This window comes from Biomphalaria glabrata, chromosome 16 (assembly GCF_947242115.1).
Source record: "Biomphalaria glabrata chromosome 16, xgBioGlab47.1, whole genome shotgun sequence".
NCBI classification, from domain to species: Eukaryota; Metazoa; Mollusca; class Gastropoda; family Planorbidae; genus Biomphalaria; species Biomphalaria glabrata.
Window position 1 is genome coordinate 31,193,185 of NC_074726.1, and position 14,972 is coordinate 31,208,156.

Genomic DNA, 14,972 nt, shown 5'->3' on the forward strand with positions numbered 1-14,972 from the left:
CAGGACATATAAACTTATAGGAACCATGCTTAACAAGACAGATGAACTGATAGGAACCATGCTTAACAAGACAGATGAACTGATTGGTACCATGCTTAACAGGACAGATGAATTGATAGGAACCATGCTTAACAAGACAGATGAACTGATAGGAACCATGCTTAACAAGACAGATGAACTGATAGGAACCATGCTTAACAAGACAGATGAACTGATAGGAACCATGCTTAACAAGACAGATGAACTGATAGGAACCATGCTTAACAAGACAGATGAACTGATAGGAACCATGCTTAACAAGACAGATGAACTGATTGGTACCATGCTTAACAGGACATATAAACTTATAGGAACCATGCTTCACAAGACAGATGAACTGATAGGAACCATGCTTAACAAGACAGATGAACTGATTGGTACCATGCTTAACAGGACAGATGAACTGATAGGAACCATGCTTAACAAGACAGATGAACTGATAGGAACCATGCTTAACAAGACAGATGAACTGATAGGAACCATGCTTAACAAGACAGATGAACTGATTGGTACCATGCTTAACAGGACATATAAACTTATAGGAACCATGCTTCACAAGACAGATGAACTGATAGGAACCATGCTTAACAAGACAGATGAACTGATTGGTACCATGCTTAACAGGACAGATGAACTGATAGGAACCATGCTTAACAAGACAGATGAACTGATAGGAACCATGCTTAACAAGACAGATGAACTAATAGGAACTATGCTTAACAAGACAGATGAATCAATAGGTGCCATGTATAACAAGACAGATGAACTGAAAGGAACCAAGCTTAACAAGACAGATAAACCGATAGGTACCATGCTTAACAAGACAGATAAACCGATAGGTACCATGATGGCTACCATGTCAAAAAGAGATACGATCCTTTACTTAACCGAGACGCTAGTGATATTAGCGCTGTTTGTGATAGCAATTCCTACAAATGTAGCTTCCACGACAGGAAGCCTACGAATGTAGATTCCACGACAGGAAGCCTACGAATGTAGCTTCCACGACAGGAAGCCTACGAATGTAGCTTCCACGACAGGAAGCCTACGAATGATGTGAACTTGCACAGTCCTGAGGATGTCAACTTGAATTCTGCACTCAACCGTTTAACAAAAGCTGAGTCTCACGGAGAGAATCGAGTACTAGCAAACTCACCAACAAGGTCTGGATTCGACGTTTGTTCAGATACCAAGATCAGCGAGATACTGATCAGGAAAACCAAATGAAATATATAATTAATGACATTTTTTTTCAACTAATAGCTAAATTGTATGGATAAATGTTACTCAGCATATACAAAAAAATATTTTTTCCTTTTAATATAATTTCCCTTACATTCTTGTATTCATCATCATAGAAATTAGTCTCGAGAATAGGTGTCAGCAGTGAGATGAACCACAGTCGTTCTACGAGATAAACCACAGTCGTTCTACGAGATAAACCACAATAAACCACAGTCGTTCTACGAGATAAACCACAGTCGTTCTACGAGATAAACCACAATAAACCACAGTCGTTCTACGAGATAAACCACAATAAACCACAGTCGTTCTACGAGATAAACCACAGTCGTTCTACGAGATAAACCACAGTCGTTCTACGACTTAAGAAAGGCAAGGATGTATTAATTTTCTTACAAATCAAAGACGTTACTTCAATAGAGAAGATGATAAGATTTTACGCGTATTCATGTATCAATCTAGTCATACATGTTTATAAGTCACTTAAAATATGCCAAGTCGTTGGTTTTCCTGGCTGATTAAGGCAGCCCCTACTTCCTCTAATAGCACTGGGAAGAGGGAGCACTTGTACAAACTTTCATATGGAATAAAAAATGTGCCTTTATCTATGTGTCTTTAATTGATGAATTGTTTTCAAAAGAGTATATTTATGCGAAAAAAACAACTTGCATCATTAATTTAAAAAAAAAAGGTATTGTTTGAAACTTGGTGGTGACACAGGTGGTCGTAACTGTATGTGTTTTTAGCCTACCCAAATCGCCCCAGTCTAGCACAGGACGAGCGGTCAACCGTGACCAGCGACAATACTCGCCAGTTCGGCAAGGACCAGTGTTGTAAATATTACCCACGCAGGTCACGGCGGAAGTGATCAACTGGAGTGGTCAAGAAGGTTCGAGAAGGCCAGTTGAGACGCTATATAAAAGAGATTTGTTTACTCTGTGTTAATGTTGTCGCCAATTGTGATGTATTTGAAATTAAACTGTTACTAATACTTAGGAGCTTTGAGTTGTGAGGTTCTTTAAGTTCGTTGTGTCGTGTGGTGCAGTCTGCAGAGAGTCTGGATAGTGGAGATTCGTAGCAGTATTTTTTCAAAAGATTTTTAAAAAGCCATTGCATTAGAACTTTGTAATATTTAAAATATCATAATATCAGATTTTAAAAATATCTTTCTAGTTTGTTTTTTTTTTTGGAGGGGGGGGGGGGCTTAAACGAGGGCCGGACCAACCATGCAAGACTATTAGCGGCTTTTTCTTTTTTTTTTAGTTGGGGGGGGGGGGCGGGGCTACTAAGTAATGTAGGGTAATTCTTACCCTGTTAGCCTAACAGCATCACGTGATCATAAATGCCAACGATGCTACTCCCAGAGCCTATGTTAAATGCTTGTAGATTATCTATCGCTGTGTCCGCATTCATCTCATCGTAACTAGCGTCCCTGTCTATAAAACTTGAAGAAGCGACCGTCTGGGGAAAAGTCGGTTACTCTTTATTGTTAGGTATTTATTTGAAAAGAAAAAAAAATTCAAACAATTTGTAAGGCTCTTCAATGAAGAACAGCACATATTAAAAACGAAGGCAATAAAAAAAAACTAGACATTCTGGACCAAGATAGAATACATAAATAACTAACTTTTGAGCTCACAAATGTCAAGTCCTCTCTATCCGGAAGAAAGAAAGAGAACAATAGAGTAGATTAACCGCGGAATAGACCAGCACGCATATCGGCCTGAAAAAAGAAACATATGTGGATCGACCTTTAGGATTTTCGAACAAAGTATTCATTAAGCTTAAAGCTAATTACATTAGGGAAAATCACCAACAAAAAAAATTATCTGATTAAGAGAATTTGTATAGTTTCTGTATAGTAGGCTACTCGTAGCATTGCTCTCTGGCTCAATCTCTTTGGAGGGGATCTGGGCATGAGAGAATCTTTCTGTGCAGCCTTTATGCGCTCAGCAAACACAACTCAGCTCAGATATACATTTCTTAGTCTATATGAGGCTTCGAACTCAAGATCTGAATTTTTATTGAAAAATACACTGGCGTTATGGAGAAAAAAAAACAGGCCGATATACTGTGTTCTAATGAACAACGTACAAATATGAACAGAATAACATTGGAAGCGTGGTCGAGAGGCCAAGTGCACTTGGCTTGGCTTGGCTACCTAGAAGGGGGCTCGAGGTTCGACACCCGACTCGGGCAGAGATGTGTTTACTGAGAGCACGGAAAACCAACTCCTAGATACCCCCTCCCCCCCCCCCACTGGTCCACAAATGAGATTGGACCAAAGCGCTCTGATCATGCTATAAGCATGAAAGTAGCGCTATATAAAAGCTATAAAAGCTATAAATATATACCCCCTCTGGGTTAGGTATATGAGATTGGACCAAAAGCGCTCTGAGCATGCTATAAGCATGAAAGTAGCGCTATATAAAAGCTATAATAATAAAAAAAAAGTTTTTAATGAAATACACATAATAAACACTGTGGGGCGAAATCCCCGTGGCCAACTAAATAATACACATTAATTTTGTTGTGATATCCAAACTTGGTAAAGGCTGAGAAAATCAACCCTGAGGAAAAATCGGAGAGTCGCTGAATTTAACCTGCAACGCAGCTGTACCAGCACCTGCCTTTAACCTGCGACGCAGCTGTACCAGCACCTGCCTTTAACCTGCGACGCAGCTGTACCAGAACAGCTGCATGGAGAGGGAGGCGATGTCATTCCAGCCACAGGCTTTCTTCACATTTCTATCAGACGTCCAAAAGTCGTCTCGCGACTGGAGGAAGCTTTAACTCTTTCTCCTAATCGACGATGCCAACGTTGATTTGATCCCCATTAAACTAAATTGATTTTTAGATTTATAAGCTTTAATATGTGTTATGTTAAAAGAGCATTTTGATACCAAATACAACATTTTCTGATAACAAACAGAAACGTTAAGTTTTTGAAGTTTAAACAAAACAGTATAGTGAAATTACGTACAAATGAGCAAAACGAATAATACTATCAAAACGAGGAAAATAATTACGAAGAGAAAGAGTTAATAGCAGTAGTCTTATTGAGTTATCTATTATTTTTTTTTGCGTGTGTTAAGCGTGTGGAATGGTATGCCGATGTGTGTACATTTTACTCGAGCAGCCAGTCTTGTGTGTGTGTGTGTGAGTGTATTTTTCACTGTTGATATGAATTTTTTTTTGAATGAAATCAAGAAACTATTCTAATGATAAACTATCCCTAATTTACCGGTACCTAAATTTCTGGGTCGATAAATTACCGGGTTCGTTAATGTCCGGTGTCAAATATTCCAATGCTTAAATTTCCTAAATCCCACACTTAACCACTGGACATGTAAACAATAATTTAGGGGTGCATTACTCCAGACACTTGCTCGCAACACAATCACATTCTTTTCAGTAAGTTTCGCACAATAAGTTTTTCTTCATTGTAATTTGTATGTTGACTATTGGAACTATTTCTTTAAAAAAAATAATTTAAAATGTACTGTTTTTACCTTTTTAGGTCTGGTTTTCACTTTATGTCTATGGAAAATTCCTTCCTGGTCGGTGTCCAAAGTATACAAAGGAATATCGAGGTTAAAATGCCGCGAGCGTCTGAGATTAAGTTTGGTTAGAGATTTTGTTTCTGTGCTAAAAGTTACATTGACCTGGTCAGGCATTTGATCTCCTGTGACTTCACTCGCCTCATATTGAAGCATAACTGTGAAGAAAAAATAAGGCTTAAATTTACTTGACGATATATAAGAGCTGTTACTATGACATCCATTAAATGATTTTTATAAAGTTCTTATGAATAGTAACAATGATTAACTCTTTCTCTCCTAATCGACGATACCATCGTTGATTTGACCTAATTAAATTAAATTAATGTTTAATTTTATAAACTTGACTTTGTGTTAAATAAAAGAGCATGCTATTCCCTTTAATTCTGTACCAGATACAACTTTTTCTGCTAACAAACAACAAAGCTATTGAAGCTTGGTCATAACAGGGAAGTGAAATAGTAATGAGCAAAATAAAGACAAATAAAAACGGAGAGAAAGAGTTAAATGTGGGTGGAGTGAAAATGAATATCGAGGGCGGCTTTAGTTCAATAACTGATAAATATTTGAATATGTTACTCTATACGAGCTATGTCTGTTGATCTCAAACTGTATCGGATATTTCCATAGGAAACACTAGCCGAATGGGGGAGGGGGGGGGGTAACTGTTGTGTGATTGAAAACATTCCAAAAAAATTTCTTGCTTTTTCCAACTTTATGTGTACATTAAGATGCTCTGTCAGCATTTCTAGAAATCACGTCAAAAAGCAAACGCCTCTTAAATTAACATAAAGAACCAGAGAACGAAGATCTGTTATCTCAGCACACAAACATTATCAACATTGATCCACATAGATTGTTATTTATACAATAACTTTTACTTATAATTGCATTGTTCGTTCATTATTATTTAGTGTATAATTAAATAATGTATTTTGATTGGGTTTTTTTTTTATTCTTTTTTTTTGGGGGGGGGGGCGAGGGGTAATCAAGGTTACAAAAATTATAAATGAGGTACACATAGGTCAAAAGTTTGGGAAACACTGCCTTAGTCTGTTGGACCATTGGGGCACCATACACGATTAGTTGACCGTCTTTCTCCATTCCTTTCTTTTGTCTTGGTTAGAACCCCTTTCAGTAGCAGGCGGAAAGAGAACCCAAACCGACCACAGGAAGACAACGGTTATGTCTGCTTTGGGTGTGACAAACTAAGTAGATGACAGCAAGGCTGCGTTGCCAAGCAAAATACTCCTGTTCTAGTTCCAAAATAAATCGATCAATTAAATATTTATTATAAGACATCAGTTAGGCCAGGTTCGTATATAATTTCACATTCACTTTCACCTATCCTTTGGTCTGCTGGACCGATGGGGCACCACACAAGATCTGTTAACCCTTTTTCTCCATTCTTCTCTGTCATTTGTCTTTGATAAAATTTCATTCTGAAAATATTGAACCCTGCCTTTGTTACTTGCCTGGTTTGACAAAGTCGGGGGCCGATATTCAGTTTGTTTCCCACAGACTGTCTCTGTAACCTTGCTATTTTAATAAATTTTATCTTTATTTTTCATTTATGTTTCATCAAATACTTAAGCCATTGTAGGCAAACATAATAGACCCCAATTCATTTCAGGCAAAAAACAAAAATATTAAATATATATCATGCTAGCAGTTCACACCGGCTACACCCGTTGATTTGTTCCAAGGTTTTATTAGTTAATATTGTTTATTATGGCCGGAACCCACTTCTTTTTAAAAAGTATTTGAGTAAATGGCCTACATGTTAAAGATCACCCTAACGTACTTTTCAGCAAGTGAATTAGTTTATCTGTAACAATGAAGTTTAACGACCCGCTCCCTCTCTGTCCTTCTATCTCTCTCTCTTTTTCGCTCTCTGGAACCTAAATCGACCACCATCGGACAATAGTTATGCCTGCGCTGACTGTGGTAAAATATGTAGGTCGCAGCTGGGACTGCGTGCCTACGTGAAATACTGTACTTCTCATTAATCTTCTTCTTGTTGGGATTCTAAAGATGACATGGATTGGGCACTTTATCACTAACATGGACATTCAGTTCAGACTAAGATAGTGAGTCTCTTTCGTTAATAAGTTAACAATTATTTTTACATTAGGATTATATGTAAAGGCGTACCAAGGATGCCAGCCAACCGGAGTGGCTAGTGCTGTCAGCGCCCCCCCCCCTCCCAACCTTACAATAGTGTACGTAATACATATTTGCATAGTCATGTGAGAAATACATAACTTACAAATAATGAAAACGAAGCTAGCTAATGAACTATCTGTAGTAACAGTCACAGTTCTAGAAATACATGTACATTTAGCCATGCTGCTTAAAAAGTTAAGTTAAGTGTCTGACTTACTTACTTTGCATTCGGCTGGGGTTGAAAATTAACAAAGCGGATACAAATCAGTGAAATGATTAATACAATTATTCATGCTAGCTTATCTGAATTAGTGAAATATATGTTTTGTAATGTTTTGGCGCCTCCCCTTTACGCCCCGGCACCAGAGGCGGATGCTCTTCTCTCCCCACATTTGGCACGCCACTGATTCTAACTTGTCTCAACAGTGATTACTTAGGTTGGACTGCTCTCCATCTTGCAGTTTCAGAATGTATCCAGCTTTTATTGGACAAGTCAAGACTGGACGTCATTGAAAAAGGTCTGCTGCACACAGTAAAAACAGGAAATGTCAAGATTTGGAACATGTTCCTAACACGTCCAGAGTAGTCCGATCTAAGGTCAAGGATGCAGGCTGGTAAACAATCTGTTTCCTTGTATAGCGAGACATTTAATCTTCAGCTCATTGGAACTACAGTGCCAGAATATTGGTGAATATTTGTGTCCATTATATCCCTTTCGTAAAATAACAAATTTTTCTTATAAAGTTGTCAGTGTGATAAACACTGACCAATATTCAGCTAAATACAAGACAAAAAATGCACCAAAAGGATGTCGCATTTCATTATAAAATAACATGTGTGTGTATGAGTGAAGGGTGGTCCATTACAAGTCAAGACTTAATGCATATCGTGGACTAGCCAGTACTTCTTACCTGGCCCTGTATTGTTATGGCCCAATATATGCTCAAGACTACATATCGTGGACTAGCCAGTACTTCTTACCTGGCCCTGTATTGTTATGGGCATATATATGCTCAAGACTACATATCGTGGACTAGCCAGTACTGCCTACCTGGCCCTGTATTGTTATGGCCCAATATATGATCAAGACTACATATCGTGGACTAGCCAGTACTGCCTACCTGGCCCTGTATTGTTATGGCCCAATATATGCTCAAGACAAGACTACATATCGTGGACTAGCCAGTACTGCCTACCTGGCCCTGTATTGTTATGGCCCAATATATGCTCAAGACTACATATCGTTGACTAGCCAGTACTGCCTACCTGGCCCTGTATTGTTATGGCCCAATATATGCTCAAGACAAGACTACATATCGTGGACTAGCCAGTACTGCCTACCTGGCCCTGTATTGTTATGGCCCAATATATGCTCAAGACTACATATCGTGGACTAGCCAGTACTGCCTACCTGGCCCTGTATTGTTATGGCCCAATATATGCTCAAGACTACATATCGTGGACTAGCCAGTACTGCCTACCTGGCCCTGTATTGTTATGGCCCAATATATGCTCAAGACTACATATCGTGGACTAGCCAGTACTGCCTACCTGGCCCTGTATTGTTATGGCCCAATATATGCTCAAGACTACATATCGTGGACTAGCCAGTACTGCCTACCTGGCCCTGTATTGTTATGGCCCAATATATGCTCAAGACTACATATCGTGGACTAGAAAGTACTGCCTACCTGGCCCTGTATTGTTATGGCCCAATATATGCTCAAGACTACATATCGTGGACTAGCCAGTACTGCCTACCTAGCCCTGTATTGTTATGGCCCAATATATGCAAGATATGAATTACAACTAAGACTAAGACTGCTTTATTGATCCTTGTGGAAATTTGTTGTGATTACAAGGACTATTTTCTTATAAGTAGAAGTCTGCAGAAACTAACAGATAGAGAGAAGGAACACGAGGAACACAAGAAACAAGAAACATAAGGAACACAAGGAAACAAGAAACATAAGGAACACAAGGTAATTACTTCAATTGTCATTACAGACTTAAGTAAAGCAAGGAATCAGCGGTACAATGGGGAGGGGGAACTGATTTAAATAATGCTACATATATAAGATCACAGACCTACATAATAATAATAAGGCTTGTGTTCGAGTCCGAAGATTAATGAAGAATGCAATATTTCCCGTGGCTACTCAGCCCCAGCTGTGACCTAAATATTTTACCAAATCCAGAGCAGGCAAAAATATTGTCCGCCGGCGGTCGATTAAGATTTTCTTTTCGTCGTCTACGTCTGTCCTCTGTCGCGAATTTTGATTTGGTCTCAAGTGTGTCTATAAAAAACATGCAAAAAGAAAACTGAACCACTTCCACATGAACTGTCTAATAAAAATACGTAATGTTAAATGGCAAGAAAAAATAGCCAATACTGAAGTCCTTCGAAAAAGCGGCCAGCAAAGCACCCACACAATCTTGATGCAGTTCAGGCTTCGATGGGCAGCACCCATCTGCAGAGTGGAAGACCGCTTCATCCCTAAACGAATCCTGTATGGCCAATTAAGGGAAGGAAAGCGCTCACAAGGTGGACAAAGCAAATGCTTTAGGGACACCCTCAAAGCTTCTCTGAAAGCCTTCAGCATTGCTACAGCCACCTGTGAGACAGGCGCATGATTTAGACTTAGAAGACGATCCGATGCGAAAAGTTTTCCTAAACATTAATTTATTAAACTCTTGAATCTATAATACATGGGCACCCATGATGCAGTTGAACCCGCCCCCCCCCCGGATTTTGACTAAATCTACATCTACGTAATAAACCAAAAAAAAAAAACAGTTCTGGAAGATGCATTTCATTATAAAATTATTTTTTTTTAAATTGGCTAAAACGTGGCTACTCAGAATTCAGAGGCGCGCTCGTACATGGTTGGCCATCCTTTCCATACGCCTAGGCTAATCACTACACTACATTAACCAGTGGAAGCACTACTTGTTCAGTTGCTACTTAGAAGTTAATTGATTTGATGCGCGGGCACGTTGCCCTGCCTCATCGTGGCGCCCGCGTGGAAACGGCCATTTGAGGAAGTGGCTAGGCTAAATGGGTAGCAACACAGGACTCCCGTGGGGATGCCCACGGGTAGACGAGAGTCCACTCGTTGCACGGGCGGAGTTGTAAATAAGTCCCCACAAACCTGTCACCAATCCATGCGCTGTTCCTCAAAGGGACCGTTACATAAATGGCGGGTCCCGCACAGTTAGCTTGGTACATTGAAGGAAAATGGCAGAAGATCCCGGTGCATTCTCGGCCTTCGGCCGTGTATCTAGCCCACGTGTCGGGGGTCAAACGCATCGGTCAACAGCAATGCTTTATATAGGCATTGTCTAGGGTCTCTCCCAAACAGAACTGTGTGTTCACACAGGTTTTTTTTTTTTTACTGTTTGGCGTCCAAGCAGGTTTTTTTTCAAACTTAGGGCTCGAAGAGGCTTCGGCTCAGCCCTGCGACATTAACATTGATTTGATGGCGCGAACAAATGGCTAAAATTTCGATACTCAGAATCCAGTGCACCCCCTTGCGGGCGCCCATGAATACAGATATGTAATGTGATTTCTTCGGAGATAAATAGTTTTTAAAATATATATTTTTAAGTTTTATTTCTTATTACCATATATTGTCATTGGAAATACGCCATTTTGATTTTAAGGCTTAATACTAGACTATCTCCCTTGAATTACTTGCCAACTTTTTTCTGTTGCTGTTTTGCAAACAAGCTTTTGTACTTTAAGCAATAACTAAAAACTATATATAAATTATGTAATAAAAGTAATAGCATAGATCTACAAAGGCGAAAAAAATAATAGAAAAAATATTAACATCAAATATATAACCCTCAACTTTAAGCTTGACATGTTGTAGTCATAGCGTAATTTAATCTTCGTTGTTTTTATATAATATACATGTATATTATAATATATAATAAGAACAAATATTTACACCACCACATCATTCAAGTACAATTTCTTTCACTTTTTCGATTCCAAACAAAATAATTAATTACCAATAGTTAGCAAACAAATTGGCTAATTTTAAATGACTGCTTAATGCACAGGGTTAATTAGATACATGGGTAGGCCTGACACACACAAACTGTAATAGAATAAAGAGAAATAATAAAACTATTGAATGTAAAACAGTGAACAATATAAAAATAAGCAATATCTACAACAAAGTTGAGCAAGTCGTGATTGGATTGTGGCATGGAAAGGAAGATTCGGGAAATGTTACAATGGCATCGGAGTTAGTAACCTTGTGATGGCTCCAAATAGAGACTGGGCCGATAAAAAATCAATATGATTTTATTAAATCTCTTCAATGGGATAAAAGAGCAGCAAGATGAAATAGTCTGAGTGTTACTACTTCTCTGGACCAAATAGGGGAACGAGGGGGGAGAGACACTGTGAGAAGCGTGCGAGGTTCGACACCCGACGCGAGCAGAGTTGTGGTTACTGAGCGCCTAAAAGCCAGCACGGAAAATTTCTCCCAGTTGCCCCCTCCTCCCACTGGTCCACAAATGAGATTGGACCATAGCTGAGCATGCTATAAGCATGAAAGTAGCGCTATACAAAAGCTATAATTTATTTTATTTATGAGTGTGACAAGCAGAGTGCATTTGTCATACATAACTGCTTTTGAAGCTGGCCGACGATATAGGATCCAAACTAGAGAAATTTGATCGGGACATCGTTTATGTTACGTCACATTTTAGACTTAGACCTCAGTTGAACTGTATGTCGGTGATCTAACAAAGAAAGTGAACGACGAGATCAGTATTGACCAAGATAACTCACCGTACCTTGCCCTTCCCCTTTACGAGCCTGCCGGTGATCCTAACAGTAACTGATGTAATACGGAGCCGGCGCTGGCGAAGCTCCGAACAGGGAAAGGTGATTACATCACACCTAGTTCTGCCGTGAAAACTACGATCGTACGTGTCGGCGCGTGTTGAAAGGTACGGAAAAAGAAAGGGTAAAAATAGCCACCGGTACGGTAGAAGAGAAAAACTGTCTCCATAGAAGAATGTAAATACTAGTGGATTAATGAAAAGAGAGGGGGAAGCAGTAAGTGGAACCGCTACCCACCCCCAACCACATATTGTTCAACAAATTTAGTGTAATAGAGGAGCAGTTTTCTTTTCTTGATCAGGTTACACTCGACCTATATCCCCCCCCCCAATCTTGTAGCTGGACCATCCTTAGTCCGACTCAAAGAATTTTTTTCAGAAAAAAAAAAATCGCGAAACGTGAATTAAATCTCAAGCAGAACTCTAAGGCTCTACGTCCTCTCCCCTAGCTCTAATTGTAAGTCTCTACTACGAGTCAAGGTTAAGTCACAACTATTTACATGTACTTGTTAGATGACATTTGTTAGAAGACCGTTATGTCGTCCCTCTGTTGACATAATGGAAACGTTATTTCTAGTCTCATGGATCGTCCACGAAGGACAATAGTGCCTTAGGAGCTATGTGAATATAACGTATTTGTTGATTTTGATATGAATACAGGTGAAACAGGAAAGTTTATTATTGATTGCATATTTTAGGTATTAATTTTTTGCTTTTCTATTTCAATTGAGGCCACATTATTCACTTCGCATTGGGCCGCCCTATTCGTTTTACCTTCAATTATGTAAGGCAGGCTCTGCTTGTAGACAGTAGACTCCACTCAGCACTTTAAGGGTTAAACTTCCGTTTTGATTACTTTCGATTCCGCGAGGAGTGTGGTGTCTTCGTTTCCTTTTTTTAAGGAGTGGTTTTTTTTTTGCATTTTTTTTTCTTTTTCTACTACTATTTCTATAAAGACAGGGAGCAGTCAGAGCTTCGATGGCGTCCATCGTCGCCGCCTTGAGGCTCGGGCCGGAGGAGGTGAACCCCTTCCTATGGTTCCTCCCGACTAGTTATGGGAGATTTCAATCATCTTTCGTTGGATCAACACTTGTCTACATATACTCAATATGTTAATTGTCCCACACGGCACGATAAAACTTTGAACATGTGTTATAGCAACATAGAAGTGGCCTACACATCTCGATCGTTATTTCCCCTTGGAGAGTCGGACCACACAATCCATCTTACACCAACGTACAAACCGGTTTTTAAAACAACAAAACCCGAAGTACGGTCCATCCAGTCATGGTCTGACGACGCTGTTTTACAGCCACAAAGTTGTCTGGAGCAAAACAGATTGGGGCATGTTTGTAAACAACTGCCCAGTCAGATGAACTTACCACAACTGTTAATTCGTACATCCAGTTCTGTGAAAGCATGATTGTACCAAAGAAGAAAATTAAAACATTCAGTAATAATAGACCCTGGATTACCATCATTGAAAATTAACATTCTGTCGTCATCGAGAAGTACATAGAAGTCTATTTATAAAGCGCTGGTTATGTGTATGTGTTTTTCGTGTGTGAATGTCATTCGTATGTGCATCTATATTGTGCATCTATATTGTTGTACAGGAGTTACGCTGAGGTTGTCAATTGTAGTCAAACCGAATTTCCATTTGATTGGATCAATAAAAGTTATCTTATCTTATACTTTCTTTGTCTATTCTCTTTATACTTTCTTACTCTATTCTCATAATTCTCATATATATATAAGAGACGGCTTATCTTGATTAGAGAACTGCTGTTCGCCGACGATACTGTACTCATGTCTCATTCACAAGAATAGGATTGCAGAGGCTTGTGAATGCACTGGCAGCTGTTTGTCAAGAGTTTGGCCTCACAATCAGCCTCTCCAAGACTGAAATCCTGGCACAAGGTGTTGCAGAAATACCAGTGATACTGTTAAGTTTCCGCACGGTGTTGATTCTTGACCATATGTCTAGTGTAGATCTGACTGGAAGTAACGCTGAACTCAACTAATTCAGTAACACCGGCGAAAGGCCGAAACAATCAAATATGTAGTCGACGCTGATATGTTGTTCTATACAGGTATTTAATACTCAAGAAGGGAATCGTCCGATGTCAATTATGTCGTACTCAAGTCTACTACTCTACAAGAAGCGTCTTCCTTTTTTGCATCGCTTAGAGCGTTCTTATTTTTTAAAGATCTGTCACGTCACTTGTCGCTAATTAAAACTTTCCCCTTATTCCCGAAACAAATAACTAATTCCTAATCATGTCATAACAATACACATTGGAAATCATACACTTGCGGTGGTGCAGGAATTAACATACTTGGGAACAACAATAGCAAGCAACCTAGATATAGACACTGAGCTGACAAAAAGAATAAGGAAGGCTTCTGCAGCAATGGCAAAACTCTCCAAGCGTGTGTGGGAAAATACCCAATTGACCACGGCAACAAAAATCCTTGTCTACAATGCCTGCGTTCTGAGCACACTTCTTTATGGCAGTGAGAGCTGGGCAACTTACATGCGTCAAGAACACAGATTTAATAGCTTCCACCTACGCTGCCTGCGACGCATACTGTGCATCTTCTGGAGGGATCTAAAAAAGGACTGGGTCAATTTTAGTGTGGTAAATGTGTAATAAATCATGTTAAAGAAAATGAAATTAAGAAACAGTAAAAGAAGGATATATGAATGGTAGAGACCATCCTCCTGTTTAGCGAGACCTCTACCGGCCTTTTTTGTTCACTCAAAAAAAAAAAACCATCAATAGTATGATAGTTTGTTAGTCGGAAGAAATTGGTCCGTTCTGCCGTAAAAAGGAGGTAGACAATAGAATCGCGTTGGTGAAGAGGCATTAAATTGTTTTATTCAAAAGAACCCAGTGAATCAGTGGCGTAGCTAGGGTGGGGGAAGGGGAGGTCCACATTTTAAACACCCCAGGGCCCACCATTGGAGGGATCCTCCAAATGAGAGCCCGAAATTAGTTTTTAGATTAAATATTATTATTATAGCTTTTATATAGCGCTACTTTCATGCTTATAGCATGAAACCCAAACGCTTTTGGTCCAATCTCATTTGTGGACCAGTGA

At 39.3% G+C, this 14,972-nt stretch overlaps 1 protein-coding gene across 1 annotated transcript; it reads right to left on the reverse strand.

Moving 5' to 3' along the window:
* Positions 1 to 2,585: 2,585 nt before the first annotated feature.
* Positions 2,586 to 10,734, reverse strand: LOC129923373 (uncharacterized). Its single transcript, XM_056013950.1, has 3 exons — positions 10,632 to 10,734; positions 4,794 to 4,999; positions 2,586 to 2,742 (listed from the first exon to the last, which is right to left on the reverse strand). The coding sequence occupies exons 1-3, from the start codon at positions 10,642 to 10,644 to the stop codon at positions 2,596 to 2,598; spliced, it is 366 nt and encodes a 121-aa protein (XP_055869925.1). The 5' UTR covers positions 10,645 to 10,734; the 3' UTR covers positions 2,586 to 2,595.
* Positions 10,735 to 14,972: the final 4,238 nt, after the last annotated feature.